Here is a 26,683-nt window from a genome sequence, read left to right as displayed (position 1 = left end):
AGGTGCCCTGTGAGCTGAAGGATAACAGCAGCTCCCTTGTTTGTCCCCAGCTGGTGAAAAGCTGGCATGGGCCTCGGGCCAGGTTTTGGGCTCATGTGCAAGCTGCAGTCACTCTGGCTTGGCAGTGTTCGTGCAAACTGGGGGACTGAACTGCAAAAAAAAGCAGTAAGCGTTTTAAAACACTAAAAATATCGATATATCTGATGCTATTTTACAACAACAGTATTTTATCAATATAAACCTAATTTGTTTGCTAAAGGAAAGACATGATTCAAAGGGATCTGTAATGGGGTTAATCTGGGCTGGATCTCCTGGGTGCTCTGGATCATAGGGTCAGATCTAGGGGGGCAAACAGTGCCCTCAGACCCCTTCAGGGTCAGCAGCCTGATGGTGCCAATGCTTCTGGAAACAAACCATTTACTTGCTAACAGTTTGAGAAGTGAGTTCATACATTTAAGGTTTATTGGATGGGGCTAAATGAACCTGGACATCCCAACATTTCACTGCAAAAGCTAAACCTGAAGCAGTGCTGGCTCCCAGAACCAGATGGGAACCACAGCATGATTGCTGTGGGGAGCATCACCCACCCATGCCCTGGAAATATTTTGTCCTTGAAGCCAATCCACCTGCTGTATATTGTGGGGGTAAGAAAAGGATGGTTAACTGAGCCCCAGGTTTCTCCTCTGCTGACCCTTGCTGAGTTTGTGCCTTCTGGGAGCATCCCATGGGGTGGAATCAAAGTGCTTGATGAGCACTTGGAGTTTCATCTTGTTTTTTCCCATGTGGGAAGTAACGATGGCAGTGAGGGGAGAGGCTGTGGCTCAGTGGGGCTCAGCTGGCACAGAATTGGGGTGTCAGGGTTCAGTGGCATCCCTGGGGGGCTGGGACTGGGATAGGACAGGCTGCCCTGAGCTGGCAGCAGTCAGAAGGCTAAAAGCACACTCTTACTGTCTGTGAGATTCACAATCCTTCTTAATGGCTCCACAGGCTTTAAGGAAATCGTAAAACAAAAGGAGCTGATCACATGAGATCTCATTTTGCCTTAACTCTTTGGCAGATGTGTGTTAGAGACAATATTAAAAGCAGCTAAAAGCAATGTCCAAGCTGTCGAGGTGATTGTCAGAGAAGATGGCAGAGGATGCTGAGTTCCCAGGAAGGAAGCAGGACGGTGTCACTGGGCTGCTGTAGCCTGCTGGGTGGGAAGGGGGTTGTCACTGATATGATGGCAGATAAGATAGCAGAGCTGCTGTGCTGCTGCCATCTCACACTCCTAGTAAGGAGTCACGCTTCAAAGCAGCACATTCTAAAAAATGTGCAGTCGTGTTCCCCTCTGCCTGATGCCTTTTGCATTGCTGCTCCATTCCTGCTTCATGGGTTTCAGCTCCATCCCTTCTTTGAAGCTCTCTTGGTGCACAGGTTTTCATTTCAATGAAACCTGCACTGCTGAGGGAGTGCTGTGACTCTGGCTTCCCCAGCCCCAGAGAGGGCATGCCATGAAATTCAGAGTGAGATTGTGAGACTTGGCCCACACTCCAGTGCTGGCCTGGGAAGGGGAATGTTTGCTTTTAAAAGTCTCTTGCTTGGTTATGAGAGGCCTGAAAAAACATGTCATGGTGGTAGTTTAGTTTGTGCAGAAATCTGGAAGAGAGGTGCAACACATTTTGGAAAAAGGCAAATGGAGAAGTTAGGTAATGATGCTCTAAACCTTCTTCCCAGGCACTTACTTTTCTGCATTATGGTTCACAGGAAAGGTTGATTTAAATACACTTTTCCTTTATTGTGTCAGACCTTGTAAGTGCAGTTTCTGCAAACGAGTCAAAATCAAAAAAGGTTTTTTTCCAAACTGCAACATGTCATCACAGGCAAGGACCACTGTCATTAAGCTGCTGGTTTCTACTCTAGGCCTTCTGTTGCACTATCAGTAAAAAAATGGATATGTGAGGCTGTTTTCTGTGCAGAGCTTCTGCTTGCAAAGAGGTTTTTTTCCCTCACAGTTTGAGAAATCTGTCTCAGCTTTTTGAATACCAGTGCAGCAGTACCAGAAAATTCCCTTGCATTTTTATTACTCAGAGTAGCAAAACCTCACTGTAGGAAAAAAGACCATTTTTCCCCCAAAAAAGCTTTGATCTGACATTTTTAACTCTTGAAAAGTATCAGTCAGCTTATTAGGATTGATTGAAAAAAAACCTATGAAACCACTGACCAAGAGATTTTCATAATTTTTTAAGTTCAAATACAAAATGTGGTGAAATTTCAAGTTTGATTTTTTTTAACCTCCTCTGTAGTCCAGTTTGATTTGTTAGTTAAATCCTAATGTGTGTTTCTGTCCCTTTTTGATGCTCCTGTTTTATTTTTCTCAGGGACTCTAGAGAATTAATTGCAATTTTGGAAGTTTTCCCATGTTTAAACCTGACTGAATTGGCAAAATATCTGCTCCAGTGCCAGAACTGTGGCATTACATCCCAGAAGAAGTCCTTGTCTGAATGTTGTATTATCTTTGAGATTGACATAGAATATTCCAGGTATGCAGACAAGGGGCTGAAGCTGTTCTGCCAGCCTTGTTTGGCACTTCACAGAGGTCAGGTGAGAGGAGTGGGGTCCTCTGTCCAAGCACTTTTGCAGGAATAACCTGATCCTTGTTTCCAGTGTGTGTCAAACATCTCCTCCACTCTGCTGAGGCACTGCTGACCATGTGCCTTCTGTGTGTGGTGATGTTACCTGGCATGGCTAGCACCTCCTGCCTATATCAAATTTGTGCTACTTGCTGGGTTTTGTCAGTCCCTAATGGTGATTTGGGTTTTAGGAGAAATAACACATTCTTATGTACACTGTTCTAAGTTGCCCTTTAAAAATGGCAAGAAAAAATTATGCATTGTTATCCTTATCAGGACACTTGCTTATCTTGTCTCTTCTCACCTCCTGACTCTTTCAGTGTTTGGCCTTAAAGGACTCTGTAGGCATCAGGTGAGAAGTCTGTTCCATTTTTAAGCAGGAATATTGAGCTTTGCAAGTTTTTGCTAAGGACCTCAGGAAAATTTAATGTTGATTTTATAGTTTATTGTGTTATTTAAAGAGCAGTTTCTGAGTTGAAATTACCCTGGCATTAAGCTACACATGTATTTAGAGCTATTTAAGGCTTTTATACTGATGATAAAACCATCTTGTCTAATAGATTCTATGTGTAACTGGTTCAAGCATCCTCTTTTCTCATGCAAGAACTAAATAATTTCTCTTGACAAATAACATAGCAGCTAAGCCTGCTTACAATTCTGACGTTTCAAAGTCTTGCTGAAGACATACAGCCCTGAGTCTGGCCAGCTCTCGTTCGTCTATTCCAGCCAAAGTTTAGGACAAGGAAATTCCAAACTAACAACTCAGGTGCCTCCAGAAACCTGTGATTTCTGTGCCTGTGTGTCCCCCAGACTCTGGGCAGGTGGGTTTGCTCTGGTGACTTGCCCACCTCCCAGCATAAGGTGGGCAGCACGTGTTCCCTTTGCATGACGCTGCGGATTTATTCACAGCTCTGCGAGATCGGCTGCGGTGCATTTTCATTCTGTGCATTGTTCTCTGGGGCTGGTGATGCCATCCCATTGTGCTGAGTTTTTAAGAGTGTGAGCAGCACTGCTGATGTGACTCCCTGGCTGCCTACTTTCCACTGGCCTGGGATAAAATTGGGTGGCTCATTCTCTGCGGGACGCAGGCGCGTGCGGGGGAGCAGGCGCGCCCAGGGCGATGGGGTCAGTTTAGCTGGGACACTGCAGAGCTATGCAGGATTCACCCAGCTCCCTGGTGATGGATGGATACTCCAGCAATGTCCCAGCCTTCCTGACAAAACTCTGGACGCTGGTGGAAGACCCTGAAACGAACCATCTCATCTGCTGGAGTTCTGTAAGTGCAACAGGTACTGGGTGTCCCTAATGCCTGCAGCAGCAGGGGAAACCCAGGAGAGCTGCATGGCACAGGAGCTGCCCTCTGCTTGGCAGGTGCTGCCCAGTCACTGGCAGAGTGCAAAAACCAGGATTCAAGTACAGCACTTCTGGATATACTTGGTACTATTTATCAGAAATATTGTGGTTTTTCTCTTTCAGAGGGGAAACTGTTTTGTGGGTGTTTTAATTATAATATTTACATATTTCACTTGAAACATCCTAAAAAGTGCCTAATGTTCTAATTCTAAGAATTCCACATGCTTTGAGAGAAATATTTTTCACCTTGCTTGAATCTGCAGCTCTCTAACATTTATTGGAAATGTGCAAAGCCCTTAAAAAGTTTCACTGCTGTTTGGTATTATCTCACATGTGTTTCTTAGCTGCCTCTCACAAATGTCTAGGTGGAAGCAGATAAACAGCACTCAGTACTCAGATTCAAACCTATACTTTAAACAGATCTCAGACTATCACCCTAAATCATTTTGGAAGATCTTTACTTGATTTTTCAATGAATCTGTGTAATGGTCATGGTGATGTGAGTATATATTGTCTGTACAGCTTCAAAGGGATAGATTGCTTTTCTTTGGCTTCTTATTTGTCACAGAGGCATTAATATACTAAGTGCAATCACAGAAATAAAATTATTTATCCCCTTTATACAACACTTTGATACCACATTGTGCTTTTGACCTACAACTTGCTGCAAATAATATGATTTGTTTTCAGCAGGGAGTTATTAGATAAGCTGTGTGCATAAACTTGTTCTCCAAAATCAAGAATCTATAACACAAGCAAATTTAAAGGGGGGTGGTAAAAAAGTCTAAAGTAGCCTTTCTTATATATACTTTGTGTCCAGTAGAGTTTTCATTCAATACCTGAGACAGGATTGGAGCTGCATTGATATCTGTGACCTTGGTTGTTTGATGCTGGTATTACATGGCCATACCTCTGAGAACCACCAAGTTTTTAAATAAGGATTTTAAAGCTAGAAATTATTTACTAACCTGTGTAAATAGTCCCCTCTCTGTAACACTTAGAACACTGTTATTTTTGACTGACCACCACTGTGCTTTGCTTTCCTGCAAACTAACATTGGCTGCAACTGCATCCTTGGAGGTTTGGGTAAGGCTTTTAGGTGTCTCATTTTCCCATTGTTGCAAGTATCCATGTTTCACATATTCTTCAGCTTCTATACATTAGTGATGTTGGAGCTGAGATATTGTGTGCATACCTAAGATTTCTGGGTGTAATCAGTACTTCTAGAAAATAGGACCCATAAGGACCTGTGAACTTTTTCTTAGCATAAAGAAGAGATGGAGAGGAGATGCAGTGATGGTTTATATATACACTAAAGTCTGCTGTAAAGTGGAAAGGAAAAGTCTGCTCTCTGTGTCTGTGGTAGATTGGGCAAGAAGTAATTAAATTAATTTTTAATGGAGGTGCAATAAGGGAGAATTGGCAAATTCCTGGTCTAGCACTTGTCTTGTCAGAGCACAACATGTCTGTCCTGGTGGTTCTGTCAAAAGCAGTAAAGATAAGCATCTGCCATAATTGTTGTGCTGCAGAGTCAGTTTTGCTTTGGGCAAAGACTTCCAGAGTTTCTCTGACTTTGTGCTCCTGTTGTGTAAAACAGCCAAGGCACAGTGTGGGAACAAACTGACACATGCACAGTTCATTGGTGAGCACACAGTAACCCCAAAGTCTCTTGTGTCTGTAGGAACCTTTCTGAGTGTGTCAGCTTCTGAGAACATTGTGGCCCTGAATTCAAAGGAATGGCCTCTCATGAGAGGCCATAAGGACTTGTTGAGGTATACAAAACTCTCATGCTTCTCATTTTCCATCAGTGGGTCCAGACTGGGACACACTGCTGTATCCCAGAGTAAGGGGGCAGAAGCACAAGGGAAGCAGAATAAACCAGCTGGGTCCCCTGGGCAGTGTCTGCAGTGTTGGGAAACCCTGGTTCCTCTGTCCTGTCTGCAAACTCTCAAAGACAGGATAATTCCAGCATGCAGGTTGTCAGTGAATCTCTTAAATGCTTGATCAGCCTTTGCTTCTGCTGCATGGGATAAGGAATGATAGGGAAGACTCCAAAAATGGTCAAAGAGCACTGTTGAGGCACAGTCATGTTCAGTGTTTGCAGCAGTAAGCAAGGAGCAGAAGTGCAGCAGAGCCAGATCCCGTGTTAGTGGGTGTTAATTGTTAGAGCTGCCAAATGAGCCTGAGCTCAGAGACAGCTGGCACCATGTGCTGATGGAAATGCAGTGTAGGGCAGTGGGGTTTGCCAGCTGGCTGCTTTCTGGTGGCCATGGACAGGCTGCAGGCACACACCAGCCCCTCTTTAGTCACTGAGCTATCTCATGGCCCTGATTGCACTCCCTGTTCTAGAGATTTCCACACTTCCCTGCGAGCACCCTTGCAGCTGCAGACCCCCTGATGGGTGTGAGGTGGGACTCACACCACTGGTACCCTCCTCCTGCACACAGAGCCTGAGGGCTCTTACAAAACACTGTCCTGTGTCACAAACCAGCCCCTGGGGAATGCCCACCCAGGCTGACACACCTCTGCCTGCTGCTGGTAGCACTGAACACAGCAGGAGGATGACTGTGGTGTGCTGGTGTCAGACCCCTCCCTGCTAACAGTGCAGGCTCTGGTGTCTTTAGCTCTTGTCCCCTGAAGCTCAGCTGCAGCTGAGGCAGGTCCCTAATATCTGCTGATGTCATTGCACTGATGTAGCTGTGAGCAGGTAGAAGGCCAGGCAGGGAAAGCACATGGCCTGCAGTGCATCTTCTCTGCCAGCAGTCCCAGGCAGCTTGCCTTGTTTGGCAGGCATGGATCATTGCAATGCAACCCCAGAAATGGAAGTTTTATCTGATCAACACGTGTGTTGCTAGCTTGGACTGCAAAGCATGACTGTCAACATTTTGTGGGTTGCCCTTGTGGCTGTTTACTATTAAAAATAATCATTAAAATGTGTGTAGAGCTTCTGGGCAAGTGTGGTGTCTCCAGAGATGATTTGCTTCTTGCCTTGCTGTGTTTCTTGTGCCATGTCTCCAGGCCGTGCTCCCTCCAGGACTGCTGTGCTCTGAGCAGATGGACTGGGGTTAGATCTGAGCTTATAATGGCAGGGGTTGTCATGGCAATTCCCACTTTCAGGGCCTTCTTAAGACTGGAGTCTTTCTGTGAAGTCCGTGCAAGAGGGGATGATCACAGACTACCTACCAGCTATTTGGGCACAAAAACCATGGTTTCTTTCTCACATCCAAGACTCTCAACTAAGCAGTGAGAAAAAGCAGAAAAGGATCAAACCTGCAGCCACAGAGGCCTGACTGTACCAGAACTGAAAGGAGCACATCTGACATTGAGGGCTGTTGTCACTCTTCTTAGCTTCAAGGTGGCAGTTCAGAGAACAAGACTTCCCCTGCTGTAGGGCTCCTCCTGGGCCCCTCTCGTGGTCAGGGACTCTCCCCTGACTTTGCCTTTGTCCTTGTCTCCTTTGCAGAATGGCACCAGCTTCCATGTGTTCGACCAAGGCCGCTTTGCCAAGGAGGTGCTGCCCAAGTATTTCAAGCACAACAACATGGCCAGCTTTGTCAGGCAGCTGAACATGTGTGAGTGCAGCTCCCAGGGCCCAGGCATGTGGGCCCCACACACATGGGGGGGCAGAAGGCACGGGACAGAACTGTGCAGAGAAAAGTTTGGGGTCTCGTGTATATGACTTGTTGTGACATTATTGATTCTGCCAAAGAGGATTTGCCTCTCAGATCCCAGAGTAGTGATCTCCTTGTTTACCTTAAGTTCCAGCATGGAATTTCTGTTAGATTACATTTCAGGATGTGGGCTAAGAACTTTCACCTACCAGGTGTTCTGCTTCTCTTGCATTGATTTGATGACCTATTATTATTCATTTTCCATTTTATTCAATATGGAATTTTATCCAGCCACCAACTGTGACACCTCCCCCAGAATGTGCTGCTCTTGTGGGTGCTGTGCCCTGAGCTTATCCCCTTCACCAGCCATATCACTGAACTAGTAACAGACAGTTCTTCTCCCTGCAAACCTTGCCTTGCTGATTTTTACCCCTTTAAGGAGATTTAGGTGTAATTTTCAGCCACTTCAACAATATGGCTGTTCAGATAGTTATTGGAATTTTTCAATGAGTAATTAAGTTCCTTAGTCAAGTTTTAACTTTGCTATTTCACTCTATAGGAGCATTTTTGTAAATTTTAGGCCAGTCCTTAAATACAACTTAGAAACTTAAGGACTTCAGAGAACTACTCAAAGCAGATTTCCAAATGTGTACGTGACCCTTTTTTCCAAAAGTGGCACCTGTTGATGGTCTGTGCCTTTGAAAAACCTTCCCCTGAATCCCTGTGGCTTGCAAATTGAGACAGGAATTCCCTAAAAGCTGACATTTCAGCTCCTGGCTGAAACATGCCCGTGATGGAAAAGCTTTCATGGCACAGGCTGCAGCAGGGGTGGCCAGTGGGATGCACAGGGCTCTCCCCTACCCTGGGTTTCTGGTGGTTATGGCCCAAAAACATGTCCAGGAGTAAGCAGTGGCAGCTCAAAAATTGTGGAGGGATGATCAGAAATGTCCTCAGAGTGATGAGGGTGGGAGGTGCAGGGAGTGCTGGGTCCTGTTGCCCATCAGCTGTGTGCTCTCTGTGCAGATGGCTTCAGGAAGGTGGTGAACATCGAGCAGGGCGGGCTGGTCAAGCCTGAGAGGGACGACACTGAGTTCCAGCACCTCTGCTTCCTGCAGGGCCACGAGCACCTCCTGGAGCACATCAAGAGGAAGGTGAGGGCACTGTGTGGCAGGGGGGAACAGGACCTGCCAGGTCCTGCTCAGCATAACTCCAGCATCACCCTGGTCTTGTTCCTGTCCTCCCCACACACATGTGCACCTGGGCTGGGGGTTTTTGATTTGCAGGGCTTGGCTTGCATCAGAGTTTTGTCTGTGTTTTTATGCTCTGTTGCTCTCTATCACAAGATGCTTGTGTAATGCTGCAGGGCTAGGCTTGCTTCCCACCTCTCTGCCTTTGAATTGTTGCTGCTTTCCTAGAGAAATGTGGCATAAGTCCTGCAAGGTCCTCAACAGCCATCTCTTTTTCTTATACAAGAAACAGTCTACTCCTGCCCTCTGCTTTCTGTCTTTTAACCTATTATTAATACCCCCAAAGTGTTGTTCTCTCAGTGAATTAGCATAGCAACTTCTGAAAAGGGACTTGAGCAAAAGCCTTTTGGAAATCCAAGTGTAGTATGTCAATTTGAAGCATTTCATCAGACTCATCCCTGTAAAACATGAGGCTTGACTGGGTATCTCTAGTTAAAGTAGAAAGATTAAATCAATCTAGATCAATTCCTCCCTGATACTCAAAATACTTTTGTTTTCCCTCCAAGCTGATTTGTAATCACCTCTGACAGGGAATGTAATTCTGCCAGCAGACCCTCTGTATGAATAGATTTGTCCTGCACTGTGCTCTGTCTGGCTCTTGCAATAGTACCCCTAGGATAGTTCAGACTCTTTGGCACATGGCCTGTCCTGGTATTTGAGCTGGTGACAGTCCTGCACCTGGGCCACCACAATGACTCTCTCTGTCCATGGCCCTTCTTGCACAGGTAAAATCCACCTCTGATTTCTTTCTCCTCAGGTGTCAGTAGTGAAAAGTGAGGAGACCAAGATGCGCCAGGAGGACCTCAGCAGGTTGCTATACGAGGTACAGATTCTGAGAAGTCAGCAGGAGAACATGGAGTGTCAAGTGCAGGACATGAAGCAGTGAGTTGAATCCTACTCAGGCTGCTTCCTATGGGCATTTGCTTCTCTGGAGTGGGGAATGGTTGAAAGGAGGAGCCTGGCACACTTCCCTCCCCAGGGAGCACGTGGAGCCAGGGACTGACCAGAGATCTGTTGAGACAACAACATGTAGGATTTCTATGCACATCTGATCTACAAAATATGAATTAATGCTCAGCCTCTCTGTCTCGTTTGTTTTCCCTTCACAGATGAGGAAGGCACAGAGAAGGTCAGACAGGAAATATGTGCATAACCTGGGACTTAGATAACTATTGCTTCCACATGGAAATGGTGATAAAGATGTGACTCACACACATACAAGAGTCCTTGGCAGAAATGTGGTGGAGTACACTCCAGCTATTAAGGAATTACATTTCTGCCATCATTTCTGTTTGCCTCCAAAATTTATGACTGGCCTAAAAAATATAGTATGTTATAATATATAACATAAGAACTTGTGTATAATTTAGTCCATGGACTCATCTCCCTGAGACTGTGTCATCTGACATGGCCAGAATTATTGGATAAGAGCAAACCAAGCTGATGCAATGCATGGGGCTGCCTCCAGCTGTCTGAGACTCTGGGATTTTCTGACTCAGACATGGTCACTAAAAGATTAGGAAGTGGATATGGTTTTATAAATCATGTACTTGGAGAGGTTTTTATTTGCCTCCAGAATTTACTGTTTACAGAGAGCTGTGTTTAAAAAGCACTTGAATAATCAAATAGACCCAAACCCTTTCTTTTATAATGAGAGTTGATATTCATACACCACCAGATGACATTCTCATTGTGGGCCTTGAGAGTAACACTGCATACTGGGAAACTTCATTCCAGACCAGCACCTTACATGCAATGGATACATATTTTTATCCTGCATCAATTTTTAATGACTCCCACACTTACCACATGCATGAGTTTGCAGTGTGAAATCCAGACACAGCAGCAATGAGTTTCTGGGTTTGCATTTGATTTAATTTTTAAGGAGTTCCAGTATTAGTGATTTGGCGTTGATTTTAATTTATTCTCCCTTTTGATTTGCTTGCTCCTTCCCTCCATCTGGCAAAATTGCATTCAACTGATGAAAATAATATGATTTTTATAAACTAAGACAGAGGAGAAATCCCAAGCTGAATCCATGTTAAGAAATTTACACTGGTGAAGAACAATTAGGACATAACTCCAGTGCAAGCTGTCAGACTAAGGAATGCTGCTTTGCTGAAATTCCTGTCAGGACCAGTACAGAAAGCTCACTGCAGAGATTCTTGCTGTACAAGCTGTTCTACTGTGCTCTTCAGATCTCTGGGCCTTACCTTCCCAGTTCTAGCATCCATCCACACTAGAAAGAATGAAAAGCAAAAGGATTTATCAGTTTCACCTGTATGATAGGTTTTGCTGGCCTGACAGTTTAGGTACATCCATATACTCTGGAGATAAATTGGCTGGCAAAACCTTTAGCAGCATGGACTTGGCTGGCATCCAGACTTGGAGGCAGCACAGTAAATAAACTCTGCCTCTCTCCCTTCCGCCTAGTGGGGCTGACTGTTACAGCAAGCCTGTAAGCTCCCCTCTGAGCTGCTTCATTTACAGACAGAAAATACATTTCCTTTATGCAAGCTGGACACAGGTCTGTGCTGGGTTAAATCAGTGGCTCCCACTAATAACATCATTACATTCCTCCTAGTTCAAGGCTCTGAGATGCAGGAGCATCTTTTTGTCTGCTCCAAACATGCATTTGAACCACCACCTGTATGAGTTTTAAGCAGGTAGAACACACAGGGTCTCTGTTCATAGTCTTGTCTTTGGGAGCACTGGAGCAGTTGCGGAGAGGTTGGGCTTTTTTGGCTCCCATGGAAGGACAGTGTGGGTGATCCAAATAACTCACAGTCACAAATCAGGCCTTGCTGAAATTCTGAGTTTGGCCCAAATCTTCCACAAAAACATGTGTCCTCCTGTTACTTTCCCCTATAAATTTTGGCTTCTCTTTATGTTTTTCCTCCATGCTTTGATCTATAGCTCTTTTGAGATCAAGGAAGAAAAAGGAAGGCAATTGTGTGAGCTTGTTTGGGACCCTGAAAAGAGCCAAACACTGCAAGAGCCCAGAAGTGAGACAGACTTTGCACAGTTGAATCTACTGCTATCATGGCAGCACCATGGGCTGTTGGTATTTCTGTTCTCATGGAAAATGTTTGTTTCACTTTCAGACAAAATGAAGTTCTTTGGCGGGAAGTTGTTTCTCTGCGGCAGAACCACTCACAGCAACAGAAAGTCATCAACAAGGTAGTTATCATATAAACTCCAAACTTGCTTGTGCTGTCTGGTCTATGTCCTCCTCTGATTTTTTTTCTTGTCCCATATTTCCACACTGTGATATTGCAGTGTAATTATTTTCCCTTTCTTTTAAGTTGTGTGATGCTTTTATGTGTCATATACAAACAGGTCATTAACAAAGCACAGACCGTGCCTTTAGGCAAAAGATTTTAATTTCTGTGTCAGTCCTTTCTTTGATGTTAGAAACCACTTTTCTGTTGAAATCCTGGGCAGGAGAGCACAATTCTCACTAATTGCCCTGTGTTGGCTGTGTTCTGGTTGTACCAGTGCCTTTGGGCTTCCCAAATCTTCCTCTTCCATTTGTTCACAAGAGGAAGCTGCAGGTGGCAGAATCGGCCACCCATTGCCCCACTGGGGGAATGTAACAGCAACTTTTACATTTTCTGGCATTAACTGGTATAGTTGAGGAATTACTGTACAACCTTTTAGGCTGCAGAACCATCTCCCTTAAAATCTAGCATGACCAATATAGAAAAGGCCTCTCCAGTGATTCCTGGATGGTGCTGACATGACTGAGCACGTCACACATCCCAGTCCCCACGTTCTGACCCTCACGTGGCATCATGGAGTCACAGGACTGGACAGAAATGCACGAGGCTATCAAGCCTTCCTCCAGCTCTGAGCCTGGAGCAGCCACATGCTTCATTGTAGAGGCTTTTATGCAACTCTATTTTGTTATATTGAGCAATGAGTAAGGCCAGCTGTGATATATAATAATAATAATGCTCTCTTTGTTTGGAGGTCAAAGAAGAGCATTAAGTTCAAGCTGACCTGGGAATATGTTGCTAAGTGATTCCTCTCCAAAGCTACTCTGCTTCCTTTTTAGTGTCCTGTTGTATCAACACTGACATTCATAGAACTGAAAAACTCAACTGAAAGAGCTCAGACCTCCATCCAGGCTGTCTGTAGGGAGTTGCCTCTTTGACTTGCAAAATCTTTGTCAGACTTTACAGCACCTCTTCTAAATGTCTCTGAAAACTCTAATGGATCCAGCTCTAACTCCAGGCTTAGGAATGTTTGCATGTGCACTTCACAGGTCTGTTAGGACCAGCTGAAGTTCTTCATGCACAAAGTGAAGAGAGAAAGTGCTGAGCACATGCATGTGGGAACCTTTGCACAAAGCAGGCACCTGGCTGTGTCCCTTGAAAGCCAGGCAGGCTGTTTTGAGTTCTTGGACAGCTCATTTCTGTTTCCAATGTCTCATGCAGTTTGGCTCCTATATTCTATGGCTGCTCCCAGCTTTGGGGTGCTGTTGGGAGGGAGGAATGTGTGAGATAAGAATGGCTGCGAGAGCAGGGAGTGCTGAATCACTCTGCTGATTAACACCGGATTTTGATCTCTCCTGACAGCTGATTCAGTTTCTGTTTGGCCAGCTCCAATCAAGCCCCAGCAGCTCTGGGATAAAGAGGAAGCTGTAAGTCCCTGTGTGTGGTGCACACGCTCACGGGTGCATAATGCTGCCCCCTCAGTAAAAGCACAAGCTCAGCTCGCCCGGGCGGGCGGTCACCGGACCAGGCTCCATGGTGATGGCAGCTGAATGGGCTGAAGTGCAGAGTCAGACCTGCTGACAGCCCCATTCACTGCTCTGTGGAGAAGCACCCTGTCAGCTTGTGACCTTTATCTGGGGAACACAGCACGCAGTGCGACATGGGAGTGCTAACTAGAGGGAGGCCAAAGGGCAGGACCCCACTGCTGCTCCTGCAGGTTCCAGTTTTGCCACTTGCTAGCCCACAGACACCTTCAGTTTGACCCACAGTCACTGAATGTGGTGTGTGTCCAACACTGGCTTGGTGGTGTTAACCTGCAGGCCTTACAAAGAGGAAGGTGGGAAAAATTTTAGCTGAGGGATATCTTTAGATAGGCTCTTAAAGGCAAGTATATTTATGTAAAAAATTTATGTAAAGACTTGAATTAGGAAGCTTAGTGCCTTTCAAGAGAGCAGCTATGCCTTTCTTGCCTTGTGGTGCTTGTGATTTAAAGAAAGGGAAGAGACTATTGAGTGGAATTTGCTGAGAACAGGGACCTGCCTCCAGTTCCCACTTTTACCACCTTGTGGCCTTTGACAACTTAGAAACTTCTCTATGCTGAAGAGAAAGGAGCCAAACTTCCCACAAGCAGCTCAAAGGAGGCAATTTTCATTAGTCAGTGTCCTTGTTCTTGACTGACTCCTCTTGTGAGGATTGTAAAGATGACACAGGATTGAATGAAGGAGCCCATAATCTGTACAAGCCAGCAGGGTATGTGCATCTCTGCCTACCCCCTCTGCTGAGCCTCTTGGAAGAGCTAAACACTGCAGATAGCAAAGAAAAGGGCTCAAGGGGAGAATAGCAGCTGCTGAGGTTTATGACTGGGGAAATTTTCCTCCAGTAGAGTGGGCAAGCAGAGAAAAGAGATGCCAGATCTGATCTCTAATTTTCATGGTCAGGGCTGTGTCCTCCCTGTAAAAGCTTTGCAGCCCAAGAAATGTGTTAGACCACTGTTTTTTTGTAAAGAGGCAAATAATTAGTGAGAAACTGTGCTGAAAAGGGCAGAAGAGCACAGAACTACCTGCACAGCAACTGTATTTCCCCCCTTATAATGGGGGTTACACTTCACACAACCAGCTGCAATTTGCAAGGTAATTTGAGTTTCTGCTTCCTTGGAAACACAAAGGTCTGTCTTCCAGAAACTTCAGCTCTTGTGTCTATTTCTGCATCCTTAGTGTTTTATCTTTCACAGTTGTGTTTTCCTGCCTCTTCTAAATGGCTGCAGGAAAGGATGGTGTGCAGCCTGGAGCTGGTGCAGAGCAGAATGCTGCCTGGGGGCTCTGGGTAGGTTTGGGCAGCCTGGGCAGGTCTGCATCCTTCCCCTCTCTGTTGGGTAATGCTCTTTTTTGGTGGTGACCTCCTACAAAACTGTAGCCCATAACACTGGGCAAGAAAGACTCTTAGAGCTGAGGAGAACCAGAGCAGACAGGGGAGAAGACCTCTTGGCTCAGGGATGTTTTGTGTATCAGCAGCCAGGAGCCAGTCAGTACATGCTGGAAGACAAAAGTGTTTCTCTCCACAGACCTCTGATGCTTGACAACGGGATCTCAGCTCCACCAGTGTCCAAGTTCAGCCGGCATTTGTCCCCAGAGCCCTTCCATGAGCCCTATTTCATCCAGTCGGTGGGTGCAGCCTCTGGGCTCTTGGGATGGCTTTGGCTGGGGGGGAATGTTTGAAGCAATAATAGAGATTATGGAGTAAGTAACTTGGCAAGAGTTGGCAGTGAAGAAGAAATGAGGTTTGCTAAGCTGGGTGGCATTTAAAACTCCTTCAGCTCCCCAGTTTCATGGATGCCTTCATGACAGAGGCCATGGGCTTTGTGGGGAAAGGCAGACCCTGCACACTGAACTCTCCATGTTGTTACCCCAGCCTGGTTCACCTCGAGGGAAGAGAGGAAGAAGTGAGTTCTAAAAGTGGGATTTCTGAACCCTCTGAGGGATCCCCATGATCATCAGAGCAGACACCAGACACTTCTGTCATGCAGTTAAATACGTGAGCTGGCATGAGAGGCTCATACAGCCCTGTTGGGCTGTGTTGGATCTTTCCCTCCAGAGGAAGCTGAACAGTCTAGGCAAAATGTCAGACATGGTAAAACCTCTTGGTTGCTGACACTTCACAGGGTTTATTTCACACCTGTACCTCTGTGCGGTTGGAGGAAAAGTGAGAGGAAATTATAATGTTGCATAGTAGGTAAAAGCTTTCTTGGCTTTCATAAAGGGGGGACTCAAAGTCACAGTGAATAAGCCCTAACCATCTCAGACAGGGCCTTGGACCTGTTTTGGGGTCAGAAGGATAAATCTGTATGACTTTTGCTTTTTGCTTTCCTCTTAGCCCTCGACAGAGCCTGCCTCTTGTTTAAACAGCCCCGCAATCACTGGAGGACCCATCATATCTGATGTTACTGAAGCATCACCATCCAACATCATGAATATGCAATCCCCTCCTGAAAATGACAGGTAAACGTGTTTGTGATTAAAAATAGGAAGAGTTTGGTATAAACATGCTTATGCAACTCTTCTCAAGAGTTTTTTGTGGCTGTAATTCTACCAAAGTTTTTGTCTGATTCACAAATCTCTATAGAGATATGGGATGGAATGCTTTTTTCCAGTTTGCAAATTGGGTCAGGTTTTCAGAATTAGAGGGGGGTAATAACAGCATAACTTTCAGAACAAAGTCCTGAGTTTCATGCTGAGAACTTCCACTCCCCTCTTTGAGAAATATTCCATGTTTCTTTAGTCCCAAGTCCTAAGACAGGGACTGTCTCAGACTTAATCAAATAATGAGATACTAACACTTGTTGGGTTTGTTGAGAGAGAGAAAGGAGGGTTTCCTTTTGGCTTTGGCAGGGAAGAAGCAATCAAATTGTACATCTAACAGCTAATGAGAACAGAAAGGTTGCATCACAACAACTTCCTATGTTTGACAACTTTTCTGTGAAAAGGCCCCAGTAACTTAAGAACTGAATGCAGAGGTATTTTAACGCTTATCTCTTCCTGCCACAGACATGCAGTGCATTTAGGGCTAGCAGCAGAATAGCTAAAGCTATGTCAGTGGAAAGTAAGTAGACAGATGAATCATGGAAACAGTTTCTCAGGCATAGAGGCAAGGCAGTATAATTTCTAGTTATACTCTAGAAATTGCCTGTAAATCTGTTGCATAATTGAAACCATAGCCATAAAATTAACTAGAAGCATGTAAAGAGCTTCAGATTAAAAAAAAAAAAACAGACCTGGAAGCCATTTCTAAAGCAGAAAATCTTTAATATATCCTTCAAGTTAAGTTGCTTATTTCTACTAATTACTGAGTGCCATCTGGTGGCCTCTGATCTGCTCTGTGTCTGCACAATTTTTAACATCTGAGCCTGCCGTGTGATACCTCCTAAATCAGCTGTGCTCCTGGTGGGAATTTAGGCCCTACGAGATGAGAAGATGGTCTGAAAGGAATGTTGAGGAAAGCTCTGTAGTGTCACACACCATCCTTGTTATCTCCGTGCCTTTGTCACTTTGGCTCCAGCTGTGCAGGTTCACAGGGAGCTCTAAAGTCTCCTACAAGTAACACAGAGTAGGTTTTTACACAAAAAATGCTTCAAAACAAAATTTCAATTTGTCCATCTGGAAATAATGTAGGGTGCCTTTCCATTGGAAAAGGCAAACCTCTGCCTCCAACCAAGTAAAACATTTGACTATGACTGTCAGATCTCAACAGCTTCTGTTCAAGTCCTGCAGGCCACAAGATCCTGACCTATGTCATTGGGATCTCTAGAATGCTTGCTGATCCAATCCTAACTCCTGCTTGGGAGGGTCTTACTGATCCCATTCTTATCTCTAGGGTGGAGACTTTTTCAAGGGAATCTCTTTAGCCCAGTGTCCCTTTAACCTGTCCCTAACATTCACCCAAGAGATGATCCGTGCGCAGAAATTTGTTTTCTGTATTTGCAAAACAATTGAATGGGGCAAATTCATTATAGCTGTGACTGATGAAATGACTGCAGATATTCCAGCTGCATTCCAGCAATACATGAGCATGTTTCTGGAGCTTGCTGAAAAGAAAGAGAGGCTGCTGGCTTCTTTTGCCCACCTGAGGAAATGGAAAGACCTTCTGCAGCAGTTTGATGGGAAGTGGAAGCAAGGCCTTGTGCTCTTGCCCTTCCCAGTGGCTTGAGGCCTTTGCAGAGCAGCTGTGTGTGGTGCTGAGCCTTGTCTCTGCTGCAGGGAGAAGTGCCTCATGCTGATCAAGGAGGAGCCAGTGAGCCCTGGAGTGAAAGGCAGCGCCGAGCCCGAGGTGCCCCTGCCCGGCTGCCGCGCCTGCTCCGAGCCCCCAGTGCTGCCCGTGGCCATGGTCCAGTCTGTCCTGGAGGGCAAGGGCAGCTGTGCTGCAGCCCCACCAGGGACCTCCCAGGCACCTGACAGGAGAGGCAGGAGGGCCCTGCTGGACAGGTGAGGAGCCAGGGAGAGCTGTGGCCCTGCCTGCTCGTGGCCCTCTGCTCCCATCCCCAGGGTGGGGAGGGAGGGTGACTGCAAGCAGCCAAGTGCAGCCTGATGAGCCCATCCTGGACCTGTGGCACCTGCCAGAGGAGCCCTGAATGCCAGGGGACAGTTCACAGAGGCAGGGGACATGTGGATCACCTGCTTGAAGGGGCCAGCAGAGGAAGAGCTGTCAGAGGATGTGCATCAGAGCTGTGGGAGCAGGAAGAGGCTTTTTGCATTGAGAGGGATTTGTCCCAGGTCTGAGTGACATCTGGAGCCCAGACCAGGTCTGTGTCTGTCTGCAGGCCTGCACTGGCCTGTGCTACACCCCTGCCCAGGGCACTGGCACTGTGAGACCAGGCTCAGCCCCAGGGTGATCCCAGTGAGCCACTGCTGGGGCTGTGCTCTGGCGCTGAAATCCCAACAGCACCCATGTCGTGGGGGAGTGTCCAGCAGAAGGAAGGCGTGGTGCAGCTGGGTGGAGGATGTGGAACTTCACTGCAGTTCATTCTCGATAGCAACTGCAGCAGTGTAAGGAGGACATCAGGGAGGGCAACCCAAAACACTCAATAGGGTTATCAGAAAAGCTTCCATTTTCCTTTAAGTCCTTACAAGAGAATCAAAGTCCTCCCTCTGAACACAGTGGATGCTTAAAAACATATTACTAGAAGAAAAGTAATCCCTTTTTTAAAGATCTGATTTTAACAGAAAATTTTAATAGCTTTTGGGGGTTTAATCACAGCAGGGCCTCACTGTTGCTCTTTTAGCTGAATGTCTCTAGTAAATGCAGCCTGCAGGGTAAATGCCTGCAGCTAAAAGTCACTCCTTTAAAAAGCATTAGTTAACAGTAATTCAGGCATCTTGGACCAAGGAGAATGGTAATGCAGCCTGTTCTGGTTCCAAGTGCATTTCTAAAAGGATTTATTCTAAGGAAAGCTTTAATTTTCCCAGTGTTGAGGAGATGTGCACAGACCATCCATCCCCAAACCACGTGTCACCCAGGAGAGGGATTGTCTCATTTGTTTTACCATCTGCCCAGTCCCCTGTGTGCTCTGCTGAGTTGTACTCTGGGATTAAACCAAGTTTTATGGCATAAACTCAAGCTGACAGCGGGCTCTTGGTTTTCAAAAAGAGATTTAAACAGGAACATCCTTTTGGGAGACTGCTCAGTCCTGTTTTCTGTAGGTATCTCTGCAAAGTTTCCTTTGTGGCAATGTCTCCCCTTGTGTTTTCTCAGAACAGATATTTCAGACCCGTTGGAGGGCACTGACTGGAGCCTGGAGGGGCTGCAGCTGCTGCTGAGGAGCCAGCAGTACAGCCTGGAGCCTGCCAGCCTCTTGGATGTGAGTGTTGCTGGGAAGGCTGCAGCAAACAGAGCTGGGAAGTTCACAGAGGTTCCTCTGGGCTGTGATTCAGGTCATGCTGCTTGTTCTCATGTGGCATTTTGTCTGCCACGTGTAGCCTGTGGAGTCACAGCTCCATTTTAACTTGCTCATGAGATTTCAGCTTTAAATTGTGCCTTTATTTTTTTTTTAATGTGCATATTTGAACTTCTAGGGCCACAAAACACTGCATTTGGTGAAGAAATAAACATGAGACCTGACACATTTATGTAAAATAGGTTTAATATAGTCTAGCTAGTTTGGTAATTTCTTTGTAGGGGTTAATTTATTTTCTTCATATTCTACATCTTAGATATTCCTATATTGTGTTTAGCTTTTTCTACCTTCCCCTCTTCCTCATATTCTGGGAAGTGTAGCCAATATAAAATCCTCTCTCTGCTGAGCTATTTATCAGTCTCTGTTCTTAGATCACCTTTCTTTAGAAATGGATGGTGGCTTTTCCTTAAGCAGACATGCAGAAACAGGAAGGTTTCTTTATTTCTTTGTTGTACATATAGTTGGTATATGAAAGGTTTTTGCCAATAATCAAATAACTCTGTATGTAAGAAAAAAATCAATATGTCAAATATATGGCCCCTTGAGGAGGTGCTTCAGATAAAGGCACATGGTGAGCTTGCATGGATAAACAGATGAAAAGTCATTTTAAAAAAATCAATCTTATTCCCTTCAAGCAGTTCCCAAGTGTCTGTGGTTGATTCTGACTTTACAGAGAGCATTTCTAATGGCCTGCTCTATCATTGACTGTTGGTTTCTGTTTCTTGTTTCTCATTAGGAAGTGTTTTCCTGTTACTGACACACTTCCCTCTCTGTGCAACTGTCACAAGAGTGAGAATGAATCATAAAATTGGCCTCAGATCAACAGATCCTTTTCCCAAATTGCTGAGACTTGTCAAGAATTTGCCACCAAAGCCCTGATGCAACAGTAACCTGCCCTCTGCTACTAAATTCTGGAACGCTTTTAAAAGTCATATCAGTCTGGGAGTGTTCTAGGACTGAAGAGCAGCAGCAAAGGGCTTTGATTTGTGTGTGCAGCTGCCCTGGTTAGTGGCAGGACAGAGGCATGGGGTGTCTGTGCTGTCCCTCCCCTGGCAGGCAGCACAAGTGCCCCAGCCCAGCTGTGCCCCAGGTCAGCCCAGGAGCCTTTGCCTGCGGCTCAGGTAGTGCAGGGCTGCACCTCCAGCAGGCAGGGGAGGGCTGAGAATCCCAAACCATCCCACCTTTCACAGCCATAACTGTATTTTTGTCCCAACAGGTCTTTAATCCCAATTTATCTCTGAGTGAGTGGAATGTGACTGAAATGGAGGCCAGTCTGCCCCCGGTAAGAGCTGTGTGTTTCTGAGCTGTGAAAACAGCAATCAGAGAACCCCAGAATGGCCCAGGTGGAATGACCTCAATGTTCACCCTGTTCCAAAGCCCCTGCCCACTGCAGGACACCTTCCCCTAGATCTCCTTGCCTAGAGAATAATGGAACTATGAAGCAGAGCTTGTGCATAACTGAGGGAGTTATTTCATAACCAGAGGGGAGAGTGAGCTGAAGCACAGCACGTAGGCATCTCCTGGAGACACCATGGCAGTGCTGTATTATACTCCTGACCTGTTTTTCCCACTCAGCCAGGCTTTGTCTGGAGACAAGCTCTGACTGACTGTTGGTGTCCTGGAGGCTTTAATTGCAACTGGCTGCTCTAAGCTTTCTCTTAGTGAGAATGTCACATCCCACTAATACCATAGATTTATAAAGTGTCTTTGTGCCAGAGCTCTTTATAAGATACACCTTTACAAAGTGCAGCCATCCCTGCATGTTTCAGGAGTAGTAAAATACCATGCAATTACAACAGAGATTCCTGTATGACTGTACATGAAAAAACAAGGAGAAATTGGCAGTATTTCTTTGGAATTGATACTTACAGAGACATTTCTGCAGTGCAGAAAGAGCAGGTTTAATAAACAGTGAAGGAAACTGTAGACTCACAGAAGGATTAAGGTTGGAAGTGAATTGCATGGCTGGGTTCCTTTTCTGTGTGATAGAGAGTGAATTTTCAGAGCTCTTGCTGACAACCAAGTTGGATGAAGGCTTGGATGGTTCTGCCAGATATCTCTACAGATGAACAAGTAGAGTGTTATCTACTCTAATGAAATGTAAAAGGTCTCTAAGACTTCTTCATGGTATCAACATCCTTTTTAGGTTTTAATAATTTTGAATTTACTAGGTAATTCCACTTCCTTTGTGTTAGGAAGGAGAGTGTCTAAGAAATAGTTAATATTAATTATCAAGTCTTGGAAGGAAAGGCTGTAGCCTTTTAAAAGGAATTGCAAGAAAAGGCCAGGAAAGGAGGCTGCAATGTTCAATAGTTCAGTCCTTGTGCCCACTAAATTTCCCAGGAGCTCTTGCTTGTCCTACAGGAAGTCATGAGCATGGGGAAGCATGGAAGCAATACATGCAGGAACTCTGTGCCTAGAGCACCGTGTAAGCAAAAACCAGTTTCATTTTAAAGACAGGCATTGGAAAATGGAAAGAAAATCTCTTTGTTCTTTGTTACTGGCTGCAAAGGACTGTGAGTTTGCTCTGTATGGCAGCCACAGTGACAGCAGCCTGGCCCCTCATGAGCTTCACAGCACATTAGCCAATGCTGAATGGGGGACTGCCCCTCCCACAGCCCTGTCCTTGGGCAGATCTGCCCCCGAGTGTGGCTGTCCCAGTGAAGGGCACTGAGGCTGGGAGGAGAGGCTGGGCAGGGAGGATGGCTTGTGTTCCTGTGGGTGTTGTGCAGTGGGGTGAAGCACTGGTGCTCACACATGGCCTAGTTCTAACAAGCTCCCCTGTCTTTGTATAATTGTACATTGTAGTTTATATTTTTGCACCAAGATGCAGCGACTCACAGTGGATCTGGAGAAGAGTGCAACTGAGCTGCCCCCAAAAGTGTTCAACCCACCATTCAACAGCACCTGCCCAGGTAGGAGCAGCAGCAGCTCTGTGGAGCTGGCAGTAGGGTGTAGTTCAGGCAGTCAGAGAGGATGTCCAGCACTAATAGTTTGCCATTTGAGGGAGCAAACCACAGCTGTGATTTTATTTTCATGATTGTCAGGCAGCAGTGCTCCCACAGCAGCTGCTAAGGCAGTTCTTGAGCAGTGGGAAAAGGGTGGGGGATAAACTGAGGTGTAAATGGAATTGAACTGGTTTTGCAGTGGGTTCCCATCATGACTGTCATTGTTTCCACTGTTTTCTCTGCCTGTTCATTGCCACCTCAGAGCAATGTGGTGATCTCAGTGGGTAGGGATGGTAAGAGCTGGGACAGTCTTGGGGTTCCTCTGGTTCCTGCTGCAGAGGAGGTGCCCCAGTAGCTGCTGGCAGCCAGAGGCACAGGCTGTATGTCCCCTTCTCCAGACCTTTTAGCAGCCCTCAAGGGAACAGTCCAGCTGATCCACTTGCTGACTCTGGTAAAGTGTGTTATTGACCTTAGATGTGAATCCAGGAGTGTTGCCCTGGCTGTGGAATTGTGATGTATGTTCATGTGTGTTCAGCTGGGACACTCCTGAAAGAGAAGCTCTTGTGAGCCCCAGTTTGGTGCTTTAGCCACCTGAACCTGCCCCAGTTTTGATTCATTGTGTGTCATTCAAGGACTTCCAGCCTCAGCCTCTTTCATGAGCACCTCAAGGGCATTAAAAGCCCAGGTGCACTGAAGAGAGTCCTTGAGAATCCCCTGTTTGCAAAGCCTGTCTACAAGGAGGGAGACACATCTTGGGTGAAGAAGAGCAGCTGCTCTCATCCTCTTCTCAGTGTCTCCAACATTCAGTCATCCATTTTTCACATGTGAGGCATCTCAGCTTTCAGGCAGAACCCACCTGGTGACCTGCAGAGACTCCCCTTGATTTTAATGGGCTTTTGAGTCAGTCCAAGTTCTACTCAGGTGTTTCCCAGTGATTTTGCTGGAGTGAGGCTCCTCAGTCACTGCTGCAGTTGGGATTTGTCAATTTTCAGTTCTACATATGTAAAACTAGGCAGCCTGCCTTCCAGAAGCTGAATTTTCTGCTGTCTATTCCTAGGGAAAGATGTCATCCTTGAGAGTGCCCAGCAGTTCCTCCTCGACCGTCAGTCCATCTTTGGGAACGACCTCCTCAGCTTGCCTGAAAATTCCTCACTTTATGTTCCTTCTGAAAATATAGCTTCCTACATGTCCTCTGGGGGTGTCCCAGGGGATATCCCTCTAAACCTGAGTTCTTCCACGGACAACAGCCAGTGATTTAGCTCCTGAAAAACAAAACCTCCCTCCCACCCATCCAGGCATCCACAGGTTTGAATGTGAAGAAACAAAACTGACTCAGAAAACTGCAAGGGAGTTTCTTTTTGTGCCCTTTTTTTTTTTTTTTTTTTTGAGTAGGTGGAAATGGTCAGTAGCTGTTGCATTACCCTCCCTGCACCTGGATTTTAGTGTTTTTTAGAACAAAATACTACTTCTGGTGCTTGCTCTGAGGGGGAGTGAGAACTTGCCAGGTTTTTTTTTTCCTTGAAAATGCTTTAGAAATTTCAAATCTTTTAATAAAATTTAAGTGAAGAGTAGCTTTAAAGTCCATCTGGGACTTCATAAAATAGTCATCCTGACTAGTGCCTGCAATGGCAAACTGTTGGATTTACTGGGGCAGCACAAGTTAGCTAAGATGCCTGACCCTTGTTGATGCTCGTTATTGAATAGGAAAATAGTTCTACATGCCAGTGCAATGCTCTAAGAAGATTTTTTAACCATTTTCTAGGTTTGATGGGATGCACCTGTTCCTCCTAGGGTGAGTAGGAAAAAATCTCTTGGGGTGTGTAGAAACTTGTTTTCTGAGTAACCCCACCAAGAATGTGCCTCTGGCTCTTAGGGGAGCTACAGACCATCACAGGCCACAAATCATCCCATGCTGAGTTGAGAGTTTTGTTATTTGAAATTTGTTTTGCCCCAAGTTTATTTTCTCTTACATATAGGCAGGGCACTCCATACTTAAAAAATAGAAAGGGGATAGACCTTTCTGCACACACAATTTTCCATGTGCAGAGAGGGCTGAGGGAGTGCACTCTGGGTTTTGGTGCTGGCTAAGTATTTCATGTCCAGTCCAATGGGTTTTTTCCTTGGCTTTGAACTGTTCCATTTCCCCTGAAGATGTGCCTGTTGGTTTATTGATGTTTAAGATCTGATTAAACAGTTTAATTTATTGGATCCCCTTTTTAGATGGACTCTCAGCTGCTCAGTGTAGGAGAGAGGCAGAATGGTTAGTCCACCATGTCCCACAAACTTTTCTTCTGTCCTTTGTGCATCTGAGACCAGCCTCAAAGGCTGAGCTAACCTTCCCCATCCACGTGGTTTCTGACAACTGAGTTTCTCAACAAAGCAGAGCTTTGTTTTTTATGCTGTAGTTCTAATGAGAACGTATTATTTATCTCAATATCTTCTACCTGAGTTGCTTTTCCTTAGGAAGGTTACCCAAATGCAGTAGGACAGACCCAGGAAATTCAATTAACTCAGGCCTCCTAAGGGCTTAGACAGGGAGGTTTAAGCTGTGCCAGTATCATCTGAAGAAATGCTTTGCCTGCCTTCATTGCCATGACAATTCTTGGTTATGAACCACATTTCTGAGCATTGTGGTCAAGCAGCATCCACCCCAAAGTGTAGCAAACCACTCTGACGAGTGCAGGTTTAAAAGCTCCTCAAAAAGGTGAGCATTTTTACAATGGACCTTCCTGTCACAGCCCTTTCCTCCATCCATTTATCACTATGTGAACAAGTGTGTTAGTTCAGAAACATTCACTTTTGAGCACATTTTTGCCCAGCTGATTGCTGTGCTGGGAGCTCTGTCACTGCCTTGGTGGTGTGGTCTGTGCAGGAGCAAGGTTGTGAGAGCTCCTGAATTAATCCCAGCCACTGTTTTTGTGTTCAGGACTAAGGGAAAATTCCAGCAGCCCCCACTGGCCTGGTATTTAGATGATGTGCTTGAGTGTATCCTGGACAAGGTTTTTCTTTTTGACAGATTTGTGCTTAGAAATTTCACCTAGATCAGCCCATTTCCACCCTATTTTGCCCTTTCCAGAAATGGAAAGTTGTTAGTTGCACTCTGTTCACTTCTTTTCTCATAGGTAATTGAAAACTGCCTGGTGTCTCCTGACACTGACAGTGCATGTTCAAGATTTACACCCTTCTCTGAGCTTCCACACTCCAGGCTGCTGTCCTGTTAACACTGAATGTATTGATGCAACAGGGCATTTAAGCACATGCTTAACTTCAAGCTCCTGAGGAGTTTTCCTGTGTTTCTCTGGAGCCTGTCACGTGCTCGAGGCTGGGCACAGCTTGTGTCTGACTGGATTGTCTGGTTGGAGTTGAGAAATGAGCCCCTGGGGAGCGATGCCTGTGGGCACAGCCAGGTGCAGCTGGGCCCTGGCTCTGTCTCAGGCTGTCCTACAGGGCAGGCTCCAGCCTGTGCTCGTGGGGAGCAGCCTCTCAGGAGGCTTCCAGGGCTTTTCTTTAGGCTTTTTGCTCTACTATAAAAACATGAGATTGGAGCTTGATGGTGAGAGAGGAACCTCCAGGAGGAGCACTCAGGAGCCATCCCTGTGCAGAAGGAAGCTTGTGTTCCTCAGCTTTTTACATTGTTAATTTTACTTGAAGGTGATGTGCTGAGACTGCGTTTTTGCACTATGCTGTACATTTGTAAAGTTTTACAGAAGACACTAATTAAACATGTTTCCTTTTTCTCATTTAGTCCTGCTTTGGCATTTCTCACTCCTTTTGTCTGTCCTTTACTCCTTTTCTCCTTCCCAAGTCCTCAGTGACAAGTGAAAATCACTTCTAAGCATTCAGATTCCCTTGTGAGGGCCCCTGGGTGTCTTGTGGTCACTGTGTGAACACAATCTAAAATGTCCCATCTAAAATAGGGCCAAGTAAACACAGCTTGGAAAGCTGAAAACTAAAATGCCACTCAGGGTGGGTATAGCTGGTAAAATCAGGATCACAGTAAAAGAATCTACAGTTCTTGAAACTATTTGCTGCTTTTTTTTTCTCATTTGCCCTATTTTTCTTGCTTTCAGTGATAACAAGAGCTCAAACTTCACTCTTGGAATTATTTTTTAAACCTTTTGTTTGCAAACATAATGTGTTCCTTTCTGCTTACTTGTTTTTAGTGTAGTAAGTGGATATCAGGACAGGCACCAAAACACAGCATGGAAAATGCAAATCCCAAAGTCCTAAAAATAGTCCTTATCCAGCTT

General features: G+C 45.5%; 1 protein-coding gene across 3 annotated transcripts; it reads left to right on the top strand.

Annotated features, from left to right (window-relative positions):
- Nucleotides 1-1,405: 1,405 nt before the first annotated feature.
- On the top strand, nt 1,406-26,177 carry HSF4 (heat shock transcription factor 4). Of its 3 annotated transcripts, none has more exons than XM_071440468.1 (13): nt 1,406-3,888; nt 7,429-7,537; nt 8,600-8,727; nt 9,581-9,705; nt 11,928-12,003; nt 13,404-13,468; nt 15,103-15,202; nt 15,912-16,036; nt 17,792-18,016; nt 19,284-19,389; nt 20,702-20,767; nt 22,313-22,400; nt 23,491-26,177. In XM_071440468.1, the coding sequence occupies exons 1-13, from the start codon at nt 3,766-3,768 to the stop codon at nt 23,685-23,687; spliced, it is 1,533 nt and encodes a 510-aa protein (XP_071296569.1). In that variant the 5' UTR covers nt 1,406-3,765; the 3' UTR covers nt 23,688-26,177. The 3 variants fall into 3 exon arrangements, with proteins under 3 accessions (XP_071296569.1, XP_071296567.1, XP_071296568.1); XM_071440466.1 differs by lacking the exon at nt 1,406-3,888 and adding an exon at nt 3,942-5,051; XM_071440467.1 differs by lacking the exon at nt 1,406-3,888 and adding an exon at nt 3,942-5,051 and having other exon boundaries at nt 22,294-22,400; nt 23,491-23,625.
- Nucleotides 26,178-26,683: the final 506 nt, after the last annotated feature.

This window comes from Agelaius tricolor, unplaced genomic scaffold (assembly GCF_023055355.1).
Source record: "Agelaius tricolor isolate 1412-34295 unplaced genomic scaffold, bAgeTri1.0.p SCAF_15, whole genome shotgun sequence".
NCBI lineage: Eukaryota > Metazoa > Chordata > Aves > Passeriformes > Icteridae > Agelaius > Agelaius tricolor.
The sequence above is the reverse complement of the archived record's forward strand: the minus strand, read 5'-3'. Positions and strand labels throughout refer to the sequence as shown.